We start from the raw sequence: 21397 nt of genomic DNA, 5'->3' as shown, positions 1-21397 counted from the left end.
CAGAACTTCATATATCAAGGAATTTACATTATACTCTTACATAAGCTGGTGAAAACACCAGTTTATATTCAGTTAGATTTCACAAATTATATGTTCATGGTAGTAATAGATCCTTCATTAGGACATCCCAGCTTAGTGTTTTGATTAGATGCTTGCATACATTTTGTTCCTGTTGAGCAGTGGAGATTAATTCTGTATGAATGTTCCAAGCTAATTTCCCACAAGTGTTTTTTGACAGTAAGTCTTTGAACTGCAAGTATGCTTGTATTTTTTAAAACTATGGTACATGTGGTGCATTTGCTTCATATCATTCTTTATCTTTTTCTGCTCGTAAGTTGACATAAGGACTGCTTTTGTGACAGTTATTTGTAGAACCTGATCAGATTGTTACCTAGATATCTCAAATAATTTGGAAAGTTCTACTGTTATATATATATATTTGTTATTTTTTTGTGTGTGTTTTGTTTTAAAACATATCAGTCAGACGTTGTGCTGTCTGATCAAACAGAAAGATTGTTGGTGCCGACTGTTTGAACTGAAAATTACTTAATATATGTATTAATTTAATAACAGCTAATCATAATTATGCATATGATGAAGGTTAGCTTGATAAATTATATAGATGTCATTCAAGTCTTCCAACAAGTCCCTACATGCTAAATGTGGTTGTGGCCATGATATGTGGCTTGCAATTCACAACAGCAAACTCTTCAGAATCAACCTTACTACTGTGAAAACCCTCAGAAGTAAGATGATTCCATGCATCACTCATGCATCTAAACTTCCCCTTACTTTGTTGAGGTGAAAATTATCCCCATCCCTGGGTGATACAGTTTTATGATATGAACCCTTTCATTACAATTTTGAGAACACTGTATGTAAATATACATAATGTTCTTTAACAGAGGATATTTACAGAAGGGATTAGCCATTTGTCATTCCACATTTGCCTCCACTACTGAGGAATACAACTTCAGCAAAAGTCATTTTAAGCATGAGCTAGTGCTTTTTACAACAACTTGTTATATGATGATGATCATATAACATGATTGTGATGATCATTGTTTTACTACCCATAATACCTGTCAGTCAGCTTTTGTCTGCTGTCAGGTTTTGTTCTCCACCATTAACCACATATTTTTCCAGGTAATATCAGATGACAAAGTCAGAGCCCTGCCTTCTACTTCACATCTACATTTACAGTGCGTGTGAGTCAGCACAGGCAGGCAACAGAAACAACCACAGACTCGCAGTTAAAATGTAAAGAGCAGATTTATTCTTGTTACCTCACTAATCAGGGGATCCCTGAAACAACACCTAAGCAGAGGGACATGAGCACAGGCACACAAGCAGGAATGCAGAAACCACTGAACAGGGTCCGTGATAGGAGATCACCGGCCTGCTGGTTTCAATTGTTTTTATCAAAAGTTTGCGCAGGTGCAGCTTTTACCACCATCCTGTGATTCTCACTGTGCTTCTTTGATTTTCTTTATACCAAGGCCGGGAGCTCAAGCACATCAGAGAGGGCACCTCGAAGTCCACCAAACACCTATGTTATCTATGCAAAGATAGATAATGTCATCAAACACACAAAGAGCAGCAGACATAATTTATTTGTTTTTCTACATTGCTGCTCCCCAGACTTTATGTGTTCCCAGCTGCAAGGTCACTTAAGCGTATTTACAATCCTGCTTGCCAGTTGTCCATTCTGATCCCATCCTCCTTGCCAGTCTTCTGCTTTTAACCAATTTCTCCCAACACAGTCTAGCTAGCAAAGCCATTTTAATCAGTTCTTCATCTGAAGTCGGGATTGCCACAAGTGACCATTTAGTACAGCATAAAATGTTTCAGAATTTTTTTTACATAGTAGTGCAAAGACAAAAAACAGCAACAACAACAAAAAGTTATTTGCAATTTCTTTGTTACCAATGCATCACATTTTAATCTATTTATTTTCTGTCTCCTAAATGAAGCTTACCAGTCAAATCACAGTAGAAGTTACTGGCATCATTCTATAGGAAAGAAGAAATCTCAAATTTGTGAATTCTTTACCTCTGCAGTCAGCACATTTATTTATTTATTTATTTATTTTTAATAACAAGTCCATTCCTTGACCAACATTTTTGCTGCCTGCAGAATATTTCTTGACTGTATTTAATGTATTTTCTTTATATTTTTCATTTTTCATCTTTACAATTAGTCACTACTGAACTCTTTCACTAATGAATGCCAGCAGCCTTTTCCATTACTGCTTTTTATTCTTTTCAAATTCATAAATAATGTTAGAGCATTTTCTTATGTTCTCATTTTTATACCTATATAAACAGAAATCTTGATCTCTGAACCTCTAAATAGATAATACTGGCCATTCTTGAAATCTTGCTCTATAGAACTTTCCAGATACACATTTTCGTGGGTGTGGTGGTTTTACTCAGGTGGGCAGCCAAGCTCCACCACAACCGCTCTCTCACCCCCCCTCTCCTCAAAGAGGAAGGGGGAGAAAATACAACACAGAGAACTCGAGGTTTGAGATGAGAAATGTTTAATTAAAGGGAAAGGGAATGGGGAGAAAAAGAAACAAAAGAAACAGTAAGTCCGCGTGGAAGCACACAGAGAGGGAAAAAAATTATTCTCTACTTCCCATCAATGAGCGATGTTCAGCCACGTCCTGGGAAGCAGGGCCTCAAAACGTGTAGTGGTTGTTCAGGAGGAACAGCCCCCTCCCCCACAATAGCCCCCCTTTTATTGCTGAGTGTGACATCAGGTGTTATGGAATATCCCTTTGGTTGGTTTAGGTCAGCTGCCCCGGCAATGTCCCCTCCCCATCACTTGCCCACCGCCAGCTTCCTGGCTCTTGGGTACTCGGAAGGAGTCCTGATGCTGTGCCAGCACTACGCAGCAATAGACACAACACTGGAGTGATATCAGTGCTGTTCCAGCTACGAGTGCAGAGCACAGCACTGTGCGGGCTGCTGCAGGGAAAAGGTGACTCCAGCTCAGACAAACCCAACACAGTGGGTGAAAACTTTTTTACATTATCTACAAAACCAAATATATGTCAGTAGAAAACATTCAAAGCAGCAGAAAAAAGAAAAGCCTCAAGCAAAACTTCAGCAATTACCTGAAAGATTTCAAAGAAATTTCAAAGTTAATACAAAAGCACCATTCTTCTGCCATAGAAAGCAGTAAAAGGAAACTGCTTTGAACTCTAGATTGTATAATAATAACAATACAAATTAAGTAAAAACATTTACTATTCTAACTTTGAGATATTAAACATTCAAGCTGTATCTGTTAAGCGTAGTTCTTAAATGTCACAGAACAAATGAACAATCACAGGTCTTTTACAGGATAAAACGTCAGATTTGTGTTTGGGAAATTATCATTACAGAAACTTTTAAATGTGACTTGACATTTGATAAAGGATATTTAAGACCTTTATATAAGTCCAAAAATAATTTATGAATTTCTTATTTCAGATAAGTCTTTAGATCATCTTCAGAAGTATTTAGGTGATCTTCAAGAATTCAGAAAGCTGAGGTCTTCCATGTGTTGCACATGTAGATCTTTGCGGTTGGAGCACTGTTCAGAAGTTCACGAAAGAAGACTAGGTGTTAGTGTTTCAGATGTGATTACAATTATACTGTTGATCTGCAAAAATGTATTTTTTACAGCCCAAGCTGATATATAATCATGAAACATTTCAGTGATAAATCTGTGTTTTGGGCATTTTGGATATTCCATACCTGTATTCTTAAATCCTGTTTTGAGTTTAATTCTGTTTTCAGATATGTCAATAACTTGTGTTGATCTTTTCAAGTTTTTTCCCTTAACTAAAAGACATTTTCTGTGCAAGTTCCACACAAGTAAAATGCACCTCGTAACTGCTGAAAACTTTATTTATTTGTATAAATGGCTGTTATCAAAGATTCAGTGTACTGACATGAAATCTGTTTCTTCAAACTTTAAGGTTAAGGGAAGGATATATTTTTCTTACTCCACAAGATTGATTCTGTTAATAGGGATGATAGGACTCAAAATTTATCAAGTAAGATACTAATGGAGATCTTTGAATACTTTGAATACTTACTTTGAAGGACTTATTAATCTCTATGGTAGATATAAAACATCTCAGATAGATAAAAAAATATAGATTTTGCTGATTGCAGGAAGCAAAAATCTATAGTACGTGAACAAACAGTGCTATGACATGTTTTAGATGTCAGGATCATAAGCAGCAGCTGTTGTGTTGTTGTTGTTTTTTGGTGGGAGGGTGTTGGATATTAGTTTTTATACCCTACTGAAAGCTGTCCTAGATGCAACTGGCAATGGACTTGTTTCTGGCAATTCCAATTCTGAAACTTCTGTTTATCATTACATGTAGTTTTGAAGGACAGGGCTAGCTTGGTCAGTGAAAATCTCCATCAACTGATTTTAAAGAGATGAGCTATGCTGGAAACAATTGCTTATACCAGCTTGTTTGTTTGTTTGCTTTTATACCAGCTTTTGGCTATCTTCCTCTTTGCGTAGATGAGTCTATCTAATATTTGGTGCTGCAATCCAAGCTGTTGGGGAATTTGATATATATGTACATTTGCATTTTAGTGTCATGAGAGCTCTGTTTCTTTCTTTGGTAGAGTCAGGTGAAATAACAAAGGTCTGTCAGATGCTTTTTAAGAAGTGGAAGATGGACCATATGTTTTAATTAACTTGTCAGTTTTGATTCTTCTGGGTCATGTCTTCATACATGGTTGTAGATTGAATTCAATGACTCTCAGGGCCTTGAATATCTCCTAATCTTGGTTTTCTTATTTTCTTCTAAAGATGTATGTTTCTACTTGCCAGTAGATAGCCATAAAGTATATGTTTTTATGGTTGCCTAGACAAGGTAATGAGCAAAATAATTGTTGTTTTCTAACAACTTTTCAGTACAGCATGTCCTATAGTTTAACTTTACACAGAATTCACAGTTTCTTTTCATGGAAATTCAAGCATATTTTTTTTCACTGATCTTACCATGTTTGTTCTGCAAACTGTGATAGCATTAGTGCTTTACCTGTGTCTCAGCTGTGATTATTAGCTCTGGTACAGAGCCATACTGTTACATTGCATATAAAGCAGATTTGTCTTATACCAGACCAGCTCACAAAAGGGACAACAACTGAAGACTTTTTTTTTCTACATACTGTTTATGCATTGTGAGGCTTAATTCTTTATAGTTCTGCACAGGAGGGATAGGTAGTCTCTTACTGTTCAAGATTCCACTTTAAAGTACTTAAGAATTAAGTGCCAAAGCTCTGTTTTAGGGATCGGACTTGCATTATATGTGTAGTGTTAAAATGTGGAAAAAACTCAGGTTTTATTTATTTATTTATTATTTTATTTTATTCATTTATTATTTTTTTTATTTTTTTTATGTTTTAGTTAGGGCTATTTCTAGGGCTACTTCTTTTGCTTTCCCTCTGCTGAATACTAGTAGTAGTAGTAAAGTAGCTTACACTTTCATTTGTGAATTTAAAAATACTTTTTAAAGGGTATTTTATTTCTCCTTTACAGGAGGAAGAATAGAATGTTGAAAGTTAATATTAGTGTTGCCAGAGGTCACACAGGTCATGTGATGGAAGAAACCCAAATTACAAACTAGGTTTCCAATGCCTCAGTCTGGTGCTGTATTCATTCAGCCATGATGGTCATACCTTTTCCAGATATTTTTTATTTCATTAATCATCATCTTTTATTGTCTTCTGCATTTTGAATGAGTAACTGCAGGGTTACGAACCATGTTTTATATTATTTGTTTGGTTTTTGTTTTATTTTTTTCTTTTTCATAGAAACCTAGGATCATAGAATGGTTTGGGTTGGAAGGGACTTTTTTTTGTTCATCTAGTCCATCAAAAGACAAAAACTTTCTGAGATTTGATTCCCTAAACTTTTTAAGGGAATTTATTTGTAGCCTTAAAACAAACATTAATGAGTTAAAAATCCATTTGTATGAATTTATGACTGTTGAAGTTACAGTCCATAATCCCTCTGAGAAAGGCAGTTTATAGTGAAGAACAGATACAATTACTATGGCTTTCTCTTTAATCAGCAATATCTTGTGGAATTCCTAAATCTCCAGTGAATGGTGGGATATTAACTACAGATTACTTGGTTGGCACCCGTGTTACTTACTTTTGCAATGATGGGTATAGACTATCATCCAAGGAACTTACCACAGCGTCCTGCCAGCCAGATGGTACCTGGAGCAATCACAATAAAACACCTCGCTGTGTAGGTAGGTAATATGTAAAAAAACTCTAGTGAGTAAGAATGTTACTGTACATTTTGTTTATTTATCCAAAATAGAAAAACGATATATTATTTAAACTTTCAGCTTCAGGAAACTTTAAGTTGTGTATAATTGTTGATATTAAGTTACTGTGAAGTATATATTTGAAGTATATGTATCTGAGATATGTTCCTAAACATTCAGTGACAGCAGAAGAAATACACAGATTACAGAATACATTCAAGCTGAAAATTAATTTTCAGCTAAATCAAAGGTAATGGTTGTAAAGGTTTGTGCAAAAGTCAACTCTGCAATGATATCTTCACAGTTCATATGCTGTTAACAATTAACAGTTCAGAATTCCAAAGTCACTGGTATTATTTGAAATTATTGCTGATTATTTATATCCAGCCTATCATTATAACCCGACACTACCTAAACTCTGGGAAACATCAATGAAGAGAAAATGCCTGCTCAGTTCCAAGGAGAAGCAGATAATTTCAAATTTATAAATGGGGTATGATAACCCTGTAAGACTGTAAGGCTGATGCAGAAATGTCACAGTGCCAGATGCACATTAAAATTTGGATTATTTCACCCAATGAACTAGAAAGGAAACAAAATATACCCAAGATAATTTTCAAGGATTTTCCTTTTTTTTTTTCTTTTTTCTTTTTTTTTTTTTGCTCTTGTGCCTAAAAGGCACAATGCCTTATGCCTTTCCTTTGTTTAAAAAAGCAATGTGAACTGAGAGAAAGAAAGCAATATCCAGTAAAGATTTTATTCTGTGACATTTTCATTTGATCATGGGGAAAATATTATGCTTTCTAACATTCTTCACTTAGATCAGGGTTGTTGAAGGATGTTTGTTTGCAAAGGAAGTACACTTTGAATTAGGGCACGAGGAAAAGATGTGTTTGCTGCTGAAAACGCATTCTGAATATGAATATTATTTTACCTGCCACCATTGTGCAGCCTCCCAAAGTCTTTACAGTTTTATATAAGGTATCTGGGTAGAAAATCAGTCCTGTATTTAAACTTAGCTAGCATTTTAGTAAAGATTCATCTGACTATGAATCTACAGTGAATTACTTCAATGTATGGAGCTATATTATCTACACCATTTACGTAGCTCTGTCTACACCAGTCACTGATTTGTCTGGGACATTGATTGTTATTAATTAAATGAGAGTGTTACCTGCTTAAATACATGCAATTTCAAATACAGCCTTATTCTTCGAACATCATCTCACTGGGTATAAAATATATTTCTAAATTAATAGCTCTACAGGTTTTTGAAATTTGTCTGTATTAAACCACAAATAACTGTGTTTTTGATATTTTGGAAGTTGTTACGTGTCCAAGCATCAATTCTTTTACACTGGAACATGGAAGATGGAAAATAGTGAATGGTTCACATTATGAGTATAAAACAAAAGTAGTTTTCAGCTGTGACCCAGGGTATTATGGTTTGGGACCAGCATCTATTGAGTGTCTTGCTAATGGAACCTGGAGCTGGAGAAATGAGCGACCTTACTGCCAAAGTGAGTACATGCTTCATCTGTATTTGCTGTGTGGATTGGAAATAAAAATATTTTATTTGGCTTAATTAACAATTAACTAATTTGAAATTGAGATCACTTAATTAGAAAAAAATGTCACTAACCCTAACCTTTAACTGAGGTAGTTAAATAGCAATTATTAATAATGTTCCAAACAGTGTTTGTTTTTAATTTTACAGAAACAATTTTATTGTTTTTTAATTATTATTTTCATTTTTTGAGTATTTTTGTGAGGAAATAGTAATCTTCATATACAGAGCTCTTCTACAGAACAGATAGAATACTTCATATTGCAATCTTGATTTAGCTGGTTGATAAACATTGCATATTATTGGATGTATGTTTGTGATACTCAGATATACATTTCTGTCCTGTTCTGTTTTTATCACGAAGTTATTTCTTGTGGAGAACTTCCTACACCTCCAAATGGAAATAAGATTGGAACTCAAATCACATATGGATCTACAGCTATATTTACTTGTGACTCAGGATACATGTTAGTTGGCTCTGCTGTAAGGGAATGTCTATCTTCTGGACTCTGGAGTGGAATTGAGACCAGATGTTTAGGTATGGATACAACTGTCAAAACATTCCTATTTTCTTTATTTCTATCAGACAAAAGTAAGCAAGGTTAGTTAACATGCCTCTTTCTGTTAGCCTTTCAAGCATTGAAGAGAGTTCTAAATTTAAAGAAAAAAAATGCGTTGCTTTTTTTCTTATCAAAAGATTAACTGTGGTAACCTTTCCACAGTTTGAATCCCTTTTGAATTCCTTTGCCATACATGCAAAGCCTGTGTCATTGGACTGCTGCATATGGCTTCATAGACCTATACATACACAGCAAGACAGATGGATTATAGATCTGTCAGCTTTAATACTTATCCTTAGTAAAATAGTAGACCTGAACTCAGTGGATATGTTACAGAATTAATCTATATACTTGCAAAAGATGGAAAAAAAAAAAAAAAGAAAAGAAAGGATAAGCATGTGGAAACATGGACAAGAGCACTTCATCCTTACTTCTGAGAGAAATAAACTTTCATCCTTATTTCTGAGAGAAAATCACTTTCCCAATGTTATGTATAAATTCTGAAAACCCCTTAGTGGTACATATTTAGGCATCTTCATTTTTAACACTTTATTTTTCAATACACTACATGTATTGAAAATTCTGATGAATGGCATGATTCATACAATGGAGTACCACGTGAGTTTTAATTAAGTTCCTGAGGCAAAAAAATCTCAGATTTGCTTTTTCCTTTTTTTTTTTTTTCTTCCCTATGAGAAGTTTCTAGCCCTCAAAAAAATTGAGAAAACTGTGCAAGTTTACAACAGCATTTATATTACAAAGACTGCAAATTTCAAAGGAAAGAAAAATCCAAATTGTGTTCCCTCTAAATGTATTTTCTTACTAGCAACCCCGTTTTATTTATTTTATTGTGCTTTATTTATTTGTGTACTTATTTATTTGTTTGTGAGAACTAGATGACAAAAGGGAAACAGGAGTTTGTGTAGCTGGTAATATTTTTCCACTTAACCTTAACTACTAGTTGTAACACTGCTTGCTTTTGTTGTTTGTCTTATTTATTTCTGAGTTCTTTGTCCTGTGTTGTCATCTCTGAGGTCTCCATTTTCACATGATTTGGCAAATTGTGTGCCCATTTTACAGGGTTCATTAGAAAAATGGTAACAAAAGTCACATGGTTCATTCTTTCCCTGATTCCTTTAGGTTAAAAGTGTGTTTGTGATATTCATATAAAATATTTCTCATATTTTGGGAATAGAGGGTCAAGGGCCAAGAAGGTTGCATTTATAATGTCTGCAGTTTTACATTTATGATAGAGAATATATATATATATATATTTATTTGAACTTTTGTATCTATGTATTTATATATTTATTTCTTTAAATTTCTAATGTTCTAACATTAACTTCAATTTAATCTTAACCAAAATAAAACTAGTAGAAATAATTTAGAAATCTATAGGTTAAAACCTGTAGATAAAAACCTGTAGATAAAAGGAATCACTTATTTTAGAAAGAAGGTTTGATAATACAAATGGAATTTAATCTCTTTGCCTCACTGTCTTTTTCAAATTTCTTAAATGTGTAAAGACTTACCTATACAAGTGCAATACTTTAGTTTTCCCTAAGTTAATAAATATAAACCTTTGAGTGAAGTTATACAAAAATTTGAAGATTTTCTTCTTGTAATTAAATAAAATAAATAAAATAAATTTAAACTTCTCTGACATATTTACTGATCTTTTTGTTTGCTTGTTTGGTTTTATTATTTATTTTGAAAATTCTAGCTGGTCACTGTGGTAGTCCAGATCTTATAGTCAACGGTCAAGTAATTGGAGAAAATTATGGGTATAGAGACACAGTTGTATACCAGTGCAGTCCTGGTTTTCGGTTGATTGGTTCTTCTGTACGAATATGTCAACAGGATCACAACTGGTCTGGTCAGCTTCCATCCTGTGTGCGTAAGTAAGAGTGGCAATGCATACTGATTTCTGCTACAGGAATGTCTATGTCAGAAAAGATGAGGAGTATCTTTAAACTTAGTAAAAGAGAATGATTTGAAGTAGATCCTCAGAACTACATGGCTACATAAAATATGTGATTCATATATCAGATGAAGTTAAATGTTGTCTCTTAAAATTTCCAACAGATTTACTGCATCTTTTGGCAAATAAATACCTGTTATTTAAAAGTAAATATGAACTTCAAAAAGTGATGGGATTTAGGCACTCAGGTACTCTAATTTGAAAATAGCTTTATATGCCTTAGTGGTTTTAGAAATACCTAATGTAAATTGACTTTGACTGTAGTATTGAGTGAAGTAGATCCTCTTGAATTACACTGTCAGCATTGATAATTAAAATTATTGCTTCATGAAGTTTATAGTATTTTTTTCTACTTCTTAAAAATATACAATTATTAGTTGTACTCTTTGTGTTTTTGTGTGTGTGTGTGTGTTTGCTTGTTTGTTTGTTTTTACATGAATTTTCTATTTTGTTAATGAGATTCCTTTTACGTGACAAGTTTGTCAACCTACCTGTCAACATGTTTGTCTATATCTGAATATCTTCAGGGTGAGGGTGACAGAGTGCTGGAACAGGCTGTCCAGGGAGTATGTGGAGATATTCAAGACCTGTCTGGACACCTACCTGGGCAACCTGCTCTAGGGAACCTGCTTTGGCATGGGGGTTGAACCCAATAATCTCTTGAGGTCCCTTCCAACCCCTACAATTCTGTGATTCTGTGATACCATACAAAAGACTGTTATGTAATAAGAAAATATGGTATTTCATTTAGAATTTGAGAGTTCTTAAAGGATTCTCAAGTGAATTATAACAATTCGATAATTGTTTCAATGATATTAGTGTATTGAATGCACTTTTATTTAATATATTGTATTGAATACTTTTTTGTCCAACTGCAGATATTCTGTTTTTATGCCTTCATTCTTGTTGCAGAAAACCTTGTTCACTACCCTGACTGCTCACTCTCTTTACTGTTTTACATAGAATGAGATATACATGTACTTAACACTACTATAATAATATTATTAATTTTGTTTCCACTTCATTTTCTATTAATAAACCATTACTTTATATTACATTTCGGGCCAACACAGATATATTCCTTATATATAAACATTGAGGCAAGGAAATAAGAAGGAAAAAATTCTTGATCCATTAATCAAGAATTTTTGAATTAAATACAAAGAAAATGTTTTAGATCTGCTAGGAGCCACATAAGTGTGCATAATTCATTTCTCTGACAACTGGAAACTGTTTTACAGAATTACAGAACTGTTAAGGTTGGAAACGACCTTTGCAGGTCATCTGGTCCAAGCCCCCTACTCAACTAGGGACACCTGGAGTATGACCATGATCATGTCCAGGCAGATTTTGAACATGTCCAAAGAGGAATCTGTAACCTCTTTGGGCAATCTATTACAGTGCTCTATTTGTCTGAATAGAAGGGAATGTGTAGTAAAGCATTTCAGAAGAACACACAAAACTTGGGGAAAAAATTAGTTTTTCCAAAGACTGTTATAAACAGGAGCTGCCTCTAACATTGTGATAGATGCTTAGAAGCAGATTTACTTTTGATTAAACGCTCAAATGAAGTGTATAGTGAAGTGAATAACTTCACATTTTTGGATTTACTTAACCTCCACAAGTCTTAACTGATTTTTTGAGATTGAATGTTTAAAATTAATGGTTCTGACCTTTTTACTTTTGAATTCAAAATTGCATCTTTCTTGTAAAATGGAAAGATATTGATATCATTGTGTATTGTTACTGCTTATGCATGTGTAATATATTTATGCATATTTCCTACTTCTGTTTTCACAACAGAATTTTTTATTGTTTTAGGTACAATGAAAAATATTTCTGTGTGGCTGAATACCACAATACTGACAGCTTTACAAATGTTTGTAGTTCGGTGCACTATTCTAACTTCTCTTGTGGGGAAAAATGCAATGCCTTATGTTAAAAGTCTCTGATACCAGTAATACAAAGATAATCATAGAATCATATTAATTGAACATACCAATTTAATATTCATTCTATATTCATAGAATATTCTGTGACTCGTCTGTATGCCGTAATAGTTTTTAAAGACCATTTTCACGTTTTTTTTTTTTGTTGTTGCTAAAGTTTATTTAAATTATAGTCTATGAATAGGCTTATTTTAGTATTATCAGGTCTGACCTAAAAGGAGAAAAAGAGAATGTAGGTTTGTTAGACCTAATTAATTATTTAGAAAAAAACTCTTAAAAGATAAAAAATGCATTTTATACAATGATATTTCACTTATTTCTTTTCATTTTAAATTAGTGATGATTATATTCTTTATCAATTATTAGATTTGTTAAAATATAGAAAAATATGTATACATTTTAAAAATTATTTTTATGCAAATTAATTTTTGACTGATTTTTCTTACATCTGGTCTTGTGGGCAGAGAAAAAGGAAGCTCTTCTGTAGTCAGTTTATGTAAAAATACCAGAAATTTTTCACTCACTCTGTCCATAACATTTCATATACCCAGTCATAAGTTTATAACTTCACTAAGTACTTAGGCCTGAAAGATAAAAGAATGACTAGTTAAGACATATTTACAAAAAATAATTTCTGTGGAATTATGTATTTCCTTTCAGTGTCAGTCTATGTGTAATGAAAATCAAGTGCTTCCTTTTCTGCTGAATCTTCAGAAGAATTGTCTTCATTTACTATGATTACTATATGGCGCATTTTAATTAGTTTATGTAAATATTTTATTAAACTGCATGAAATATTTTTATTATTATTTTTTATAATCCTTACTACAGAGCCATTCAAAAAAAAAGGAAAAAATATTTTAAATATTTTTGTCATACAAGTATGATTAGAGAAGAAACACTTGAATATTTACTAAAATATGTCAATTCTTATTCAGTTCAGAGCTGTAAACCTTTCATGGAAAGCACCCACTGTCTTATAGAATTTTAAAATGCTCTTATGTGATGATTATAATGATAATTATAGATCATGAAAAGTTATAACAGCACGCTCTGTCTGCTTTTTTCTTTCTTTTTTTTGTGTTATGCTAGCTGTTAGCTGTGGTCACCCTGGTAGTCCGATTTATGGAAGAACAAGTGGAAATGGTTTTAACTTCAATGACATTGTGACGTTCTCGTGTAATACTGGGTACGTTATGCAAGGACCAACCAAAGCACAGTGTCAGGCCAATAGGCAGTGGAGCCACCCACCTCCAATATGCAAAGGTATGAAGCATGCATTTGCAGATTTCAAAGTTGGAAAATTAAGATGGGAAAATAAATTGAAGGTAAAGGGGCACTGTCAAGATATGTATTAAGTATGTATTAATAATAATATGTATTAATAATATTAATATGTTAATATTAATATTAATAATATTAATATGTATTAATAATAATATCATGAGTCTTACTAGCAGGCATTTAGTTATTAATATTACATTAATAACTGTGTTCATTAGGCATGTTTTATTTTCCAGTTAGGTCTGTTCAACATTCAAAAAATTGCCATGATAACTCTTGCAGAGAAATTTTCATATATGTCTGTAGTTTTTATTGATTTTGTAAAGTAATTATACAAGTTTCTTAAGTAAAATTATGTATAGAAGTTTGTTTGCTTGTTTGTTTGTTTTTAATTCAGAAGTAACACTGCATTTTTAGCCAACACAGTTCAAAAATGGCATAGGAAAATGTATTTTTCCCTTTTTTCATTTTTATTGATCTAACTGCTTATCGTTGTTTTCCATTTGTGTTCTTTCTCAACACTTCTGTCATATTTGGACCAGAAAGCTGAAAGCCAACCATATCTTGGCCTGCATCAAAAGAAGTGTGACCAGCAGGTTGAGGGAGGTGATTGTCCCCCTCTACTCTACCATCATGACACAACCTGGACTAGTGACCCGAGAACAAGATATAGTCTTTCCAGGTCCAGAGGAAGGCCATAGATTTGATCAAAAGGCTGGAGTACCTATGCAGACGGGCTGAGAGAGTTAGGGTCTTTTTGTCTGGAAAGGAGAAGTCTCCATGGGGATCTGATTGCAGCCTTTCAATATATATTAAAAATAAAAGAGAGAAATTTTTTACAAGGGCTTGTAGGCGCAGGGCAAGGGGTAACAATTTTAAACTGAAAGAGAATAGATTTAGATTGTACATAGGGAAGACATTTTTATGATGAAGGTTATGAAACACTGGAACAGGTTGCTCAGAAAAGTTGTGGATGCCCCATCCCTGGAAGTGTTCAACGTGGAATTGAATGGGGCTTTGAACCACCTGTCCATGACCAAAGCAGGGATTTTGGACTAGATTATCTTTAAGGTCCCTTCCAAATTTAACCATTCTGTGACTCTATAATTCCAAATTATTTTATGTATTTATAGGAATGTATCCTATATTGTACTTTCAGTAATGTTCTCCACTTTCCTTTGATCACTTTGCCTTAAGTGATAACAGCAAATAGTTTACAGAAGTTTAAGTTCCACAGACCTATTTGTTGTTGAGAAGTTACTATAAAAAAATTTAAAAAAGTACCTAATAAATATCATTTTCAGTCTAACTGCTATAAATCACCCTGGTGTTCTGAAATTGTAGAGTAATGGAGCAATGTGCAAAACTGTCTGATATGGTACTGACTTGTAGGGATCAGAGACTCAGGAAATAAGCTGATTAGGCTATTTTTTTATTTTTTTTTTGATATTTTACACAGCATCAAATCTATTAGTTTTAAAACAGAATTTAAAAATAAAAAGAACCCATTTTTTGTAGAACATTATTACTTGTGTCTGTAATATGCAGTGTCTCAACAGAAACCTGTAAGTTGCCAAAATAAAAATAAAAGTAAAAATAAAAATAAAAATAGTCTTCTATTATTTTTAAATGTATGAAACCTAAAGTAATTAAGGACTCTAAAATCATTCTGTATTGTTAATTATCCAAATGTTAATACAGGAAGAAAATAAATTTGCATTGTTGTAAGGGTTGGACCAAAGGTACATTTAGTCCCATTTAGCCCAACGAATTTCCAGGTGTTGGCAATAGTCTTTGTCAGTATACACTAAATGTAATGATATGTTCAGCCACTTTTAGTGGCAAAGACTATTATAACATCAGCATGCTGTGAATAAATATTTCCTTTTATTTACTTTGGGTTAAGTACCTACTAGTTTCATATCATCTTCCTAGGTCAGTATAATTATAAATAAAATCAAGGTTGAAAACATTCGAAGTTTCATATGTGATGGATAGGAAGCCATGTACCAACTATTTTAATAAACTGCATTTGTATAGGTCTCAAGTTTATGCTTTTTCTCTTTTTTAGTGGTGAATTGTTCTGATCCTGGAATTCCTGCAAATTCCATAAGAGAGAGTAAAATAGAACATGGAAATTTCACATATGGCACAGTGGTCTTTTATGACTGTAATCCTGGATATTATTTATTTGGCTCTTCAGTTTTAATTTGTCAGCCAAATGGCCAATGGGACAAACCTCTTCCTGAATGCATTAGTAAGTAGATAACATGTTTTTATGTTTATTTTATTCTATTGCTTATTTTTATTTGCTTTTATTAAGTATGTGAACTGAAATAGGTATTATTTTACAAAACATCTACATCAGTCTTATGACAGCAATTAGAATAATCATATTTATATACATTTTCGTGTGTGGTAATGATGGAAGGTCTCAAAGGCAGCTGAAGTAGCAGAGTTATATTATTATTGTATGCAGCAAATAATGTGGAAACCTTGAGAAATGCAATAACCGAACTACAAAAATCTCTGAATGCTTCAGCACAATGATCAGTAACAGGGACAAATGGTAAAATCGTATCTATTGAGTTTACCAATATATTTCCCCCATTGGCCACAAAACTATAATCACACTGAAACTTAAAAACAACAGTGTCCAACTGTTGGGTTATGTTACTATAATATCCCCTGGATTTCTCTTTGGACAATAGCAAGATCTGTGAAGACAGTAAGCAAGTATGACTCTGTAGAGCACCAAAAGTATCTTCTGGATCATATCCTCATCTTACCACACTATCAGACGTACCTGAACAGTAGACATATGCAATTTAACACTAGGAAGGCAAAAGCATAGATGCTGCGTTTGTTCCGTCTTGTTATGCATAACTTTCTAACTGTGATGTTAGAAAAAGTTAAATGTAGTTATAACCACAGACATTTCTTAGACGTTTATTTTTTGTGAATCATGGACAGGCATTTACGGTGTTATAGGTACACATTCTCAATTTTACTTCTGTTAGTTTTAATTAATTGAGATTTCTCCAGTTGTGCTATTCACTCTAAATATATATATGTGTGTGATTTTTATTTCTTCTTACGGCTAAAACATTTAGTTATGGAATTTTTCATTTAACAGGACAAGTAGTTTGATAAGTAGCAATTCACAGTTAAACTTATAACAGAGTCAACAGAGTCTAACTGTTAATAACATTAATTTTTAAGATACCATTACTGTTTCAGAAAGACAGATATTACCTAGTAGTGACATAGCTCCAAAGGGAAAGAAATCCTAGAAGTAAAGGTTCAAAGATATTTTTTTCTTTCTACTTTTGTGTTTTTCTCCCCTAGTCTTCATTCAGAATTGTCAAAAGTAATTTAATAATGCACATTTTACTCTTTTTTAAGTTGCCTTTTGTCAGTGAAAGTTACATATGGAATTTTGAAATGGCATCCTCAGCTTTATTTGTGTCATTTGGATAGAGGGGTTAATGCATAGTAACCCAGCCAAGTTATTTTATAATCAGAAGTCTACTGAAATCTATTCTGATGCAGCTACTGTATATTTTTATAAGACCCCATCAGCTTCAGGTAGATTTTGCAAATCGGTTCAATTTCTGGACTTATGCAAGGCAGTCATTCAATATTCAGAACATTTTTTTCCACTGTAAGAGCAATGGAAAAGAAGCTGAAAACTAGCTGAAAACTAACAATCCAACATTTGACCTATGTTGGATTGTTATCTTGACCTAGATGGATTTCAATCTCTCTTTAACTAGTCTCAAGTAATCTACCTTCTTTTGAAATACCGGTAGAGTAGACACAGTGTGACAAAGGAAAAGTCATTCACCTGTAAAATAACTGAATTCCTTTGAAACGTGATATCCTACAACGTGTTCTCTTCTTCTAGCTAACATAAATACAGGAAGAAATAGAATTTGGTGGAGACCTGGGCCAATATGCTCTTTCAATTCTTTCTTTTAATTAAAGTTTTTAAGGGGCTTATGCTATTTAGCATATTTATGCACATGTTGCTAGAAAAAATACTTTAAATGTGAAGTGTACTGTGAATGAAAGGTACATATCGACAATATATCTTACAGAATTTTTGTTTCATTTCCTACTGTAGCATATTCTCATTTTAGTTCCAAGAGACATGCTATGTTTACATATTTCATGACATTTAAGCAAGGTAGTAGAATTAGGTGTGTACAACCTAACTTTGGATATGGTGGTGTGCAATCTGTAAGTGGAAATTACAAAAATGGCAAGGTTACTAAAAAATAACCACAGTATGAAAATAACTTACAATTATTGATAAAAATTTACACAAAGAAAAACTAATAGGGAGTTTATCCATGATCGTGTCTAAAATTGTGATCTTATCCCGTGCAATCTCTGTGCAATTAAAATCAATAGATAGTATGTAGGAACAGTTAAAAACAATAAAATGTTAAAAATATGTACAAGAATATCCACACAGCATAATATTTTAAGTAAACCAAAGTCCTGTGAATTGGTACATTAGAACATTATCTTGTTTCTAAGCCTAATAGATGTCATGACCAATGATTTGGGACCAATGGATGAGAGATTCATGTTTGCATATTCTCTGCTTCTGCAGTGACTTTGGCAGATATTGTCTTCCTGTATTTGTTTGAAGGGTAAATGCATAATTTTGCTGTATGTGTTCATGCCATAAGGCTCAACTTAGTGAATGAGTGCCTTTGGACATCAATATCTATATCTACCTTTTTGACATCTACAAACATTTGTTTCACAGCTTTTGATCCTTAATATGCTTTTCGTTTCTTATCACATAATGTGGTCACCTCTGACCAAACCCTAAAAAGGTCTACTTCTTCAAAAGGTTCTACTTCTGTCTGGAGTTATGAAAATGATAACCACAAACTGTTTGATCAGTGATAATAACCTTTTTTTATCTCCAATAATTATGCATTGTAGTGATTGACTGTGGCCATCCTGGCGTTCCTCCTAACGCGGTCCTGTCTGGAGATAAATATACATTTGGATCTACTGTTCATTATACTTGCACAGGTAGACGTTCTCTGTTAGGGCAGTCATCTCGTACGTGTCAATTAAATGGACACTGGAGTGGATCTCTTCCTCATTGCTCAGGTAATACTTTTAAATTAATGTGTGTCCTAAAGTTATTTTGAATTTATTTTCATTTTATCAGAAGGCTATTTTTTAATCTGGAAAGTCATATATAAAATTGAAATACTACCTCAATATAAGTAAAAAGAGGTAAAACTCCCCAAAAGTGAAAACTCTGTTAACAAGAAAATCATATCTTTAAGATTATGTTTTTGGGTTCTTGTTTTGTTTTGTTTTAATCTCCAAAGAAACTATTTACCTGATAGACACTTCTGGTATATTTTAATTATATGATAAATACCTCTTTATAATAAAGCCCGATATGCTCCACATAATTTCAGGATAGGGTACTTGGTTTTGAGAGAAAACTGTCTAGTCCTTTTAATAGATTATCCCTCACTTAAGTCAATATATGTTTACTGAACACCTTTACTGAATATTCTGTTTCACAAATTTAATTTGATTCAGTTTAATAGCAGTGATCAGTTGAAAATCATAAACCTAAGTCACTAAAAAATGTTCTGCTTTGCCTTAATTCCATTTATTATTTAATATCTATGTAAATGTAGATTCTGATAGAGGCGATAGATTGTGATAGGTCATGTTATCTGTTTTAATTGTTAGTAAATATTGCGTGAGGGGGAGTCTTTCTTGCCATCAATATGTTTCCAGTATATAGCTTAAAGGAATCATTTATTTATTTTTTTTTTAATCTTTTTCTGACCTATGTAATTGGTACTTGGATAGTAGTTGGATATCTTCAGAGACAGAACATATTAAGAAAACAATGTACATATTTTGTCTTGGTCAATGTACTCGTTTTTGTCTATGCTGAAACAAGTTGAAAAATAAATTATAACCAAATGTGGTAGTTTCTATACTAGTTTTACACAAAAAAAAAAAAGCCAGGGTTTTTTATAGTATTAGTAAATATGAAACTTTTTTTTTTCTCTCATCTACATCTCTTTTGTGTATTCATACATATACTGTTCATGTTAGTTACACCTTCAGAATACACACATTTACAGCACACATAACAGAAATGTTTAAAAACTAATAACAAAATAGGACTCAGTTAAAAAATATTAGTAAATTCCAAAGAGTTTAAAGAATTGCTCAGTATCTGAAAAATAATTGCTCAGTATCAGCAAAATAACATTTCATATTTATTCCAGTCTTTACATTTCAAATTCTAGGTGATACAGCTGGTTCTTGTGGTGATCCAGGTATCCCAGGTCATGGGTCTAGGGAAGAAAACAACTTTAAAATTAAAAGCACAGTACATTTCAGCTGTGATATTGGATATATCCTCCATGGCTCAGAGGAAAGGACATGTATGGCAAATGGAAGTTGGACAGGAAAACAACCTGAATGCAAAGGTAAGTCACAGAAGACATACTCTTTTTTTCAAACTATGTTGTTAAACATGCTTATCCGAAAAACAATTTTATATTGCCAGTTTTGTAATGTGAATGATATAAAGTTGGTTTCGTACAGACCGTTACAATTTTTTTAAAGTTTTTGCAACATATCAGTGGCTTGGCCTTAAATGGAAAATTTCAAATTAGTTCCAAGCAAGAAATAGCTTATTTTTTTCAAAGTTTTGAGGGAAAAACAACAACAAAAAAGTATACTGGACTGTTGTTCCTTGTTTTTGAGCCACCATCAACTCTACGTGTTATCTAGTAGAAAAAATAAACAGAAAAGAGTAGTAGATAAGGCCCCTAGAACTCAATTTTTACTGAAAGATTTTTCCCAAAAATCTCACTATCATCTGGTGTTTAATTACAACCTTTGTACATTTGAATTTCAGAGAAAAAAGCTGTTTTAGTGAAATGACAATGTCAAGATTTCATTAGATACATTTAAGTAGTAAATGATTGGCACAAGGAAGTGTTAACATTTTTTAAACACACTTAATTTTGTTAACTATTGACATTGTTATTTTTCAATAGAAAATGAAAGCGAGTTAATTTGGAGCAAATAATTTTAGAAATTTCAAGCTATATGTATTTTCATAAAAGAGCTCTAACAGGATATTTATGGAGAATCATTTATTATTTATTCATCTCGATTCAAATATAGGAAATAATTCCCAACAGACTTTTCTTAAAAGAAAAGCTTCCTGAATAGCATGAAATACTTTGAGAACCTGTGCTTTTATTATCCACTTTAACTCTGTGTATTATTTGTTCAGAAGAGTCATCTTGTTTTAAAAATTTATTTCACAAGCTGGTTTTGTAATATGAATGATTCCTACCAAACAATTATCACCCTGATGCAAAGTAAATATCTATACATATTGGTGTGTTGGTCTTTGAAGGAATATGCCTAACCAAACTGAACTTTCTGCTTTTCTATTTTGATCTTACCTATTATATAAAGTAATGACCAATTGTTGTCTTACATTTTAAGATACTTTCTGTATTATTTTTTACCCCTAAATCTCTGGAAACAACTTTTCTGGTTATATATATAAAAACAGAACTACTGTTCTAGTTTAAGTCATATAGGTTAGATGTATATATGTGATTACTTAAGAAAGATGAATTCCATTTCCAATGCTGAGCACTGAAGAACTGGGAAATACCAAGTTTAAACCTGTCTATGAAAGAATAGTTTGACTCCATCTGGTGCTTTGAATTA

At 32.7% G+C, this 21397-nt stretch overlaps 1 protein-coding gene across 1 annotated transcript in view; it reads left to right on the top strand.

Annotated features, from left to right (window-relative positions):
* The window catches only part of CSMD3 (CUB and Sushi multiple domains 3), a 668812-nt gene that overhangs the window by 602745 nt on the left and 44670 nt on the right, over positions 1 to 21397 (top strand). Inside the window, 8 exon segments of the mRNA XM_068672527.1 lie at positions 6092 to 6277; positions 7621 to 7815; positions 8227 to 8400; positions 10146 to 10319; positions 13445 to 13618; positions 15708 to 15893; positions 18599 to 18772; positions 19948 to 20130. Of these exon segments, the coding sequence (XP_068528628.1) occupies positions 6092 to 6277; positions 7621 to 7815; positions 8227 to 8400; positions 10146 to 10319; positions 13445 to 13618; positions 15708 to 15893; positions 18599 to 18772; positions 19948 to 20130 (1446 nt within the window).

This window comes from Anas acuta, chromosome 2, assembly GCF_963932015.1.
Source record: "Anas acuta chromosome 2, bAnaAcu1.1, whole genome shotgun sequence".
NCBI lineage: Eukaryota > Metazoa > Chordata > Aves > Anseriformes > Anatidae > Anas > Anas acuta.
This window is presented reverse-complemented; position numbering and strand designations above follow the sequence as displayed.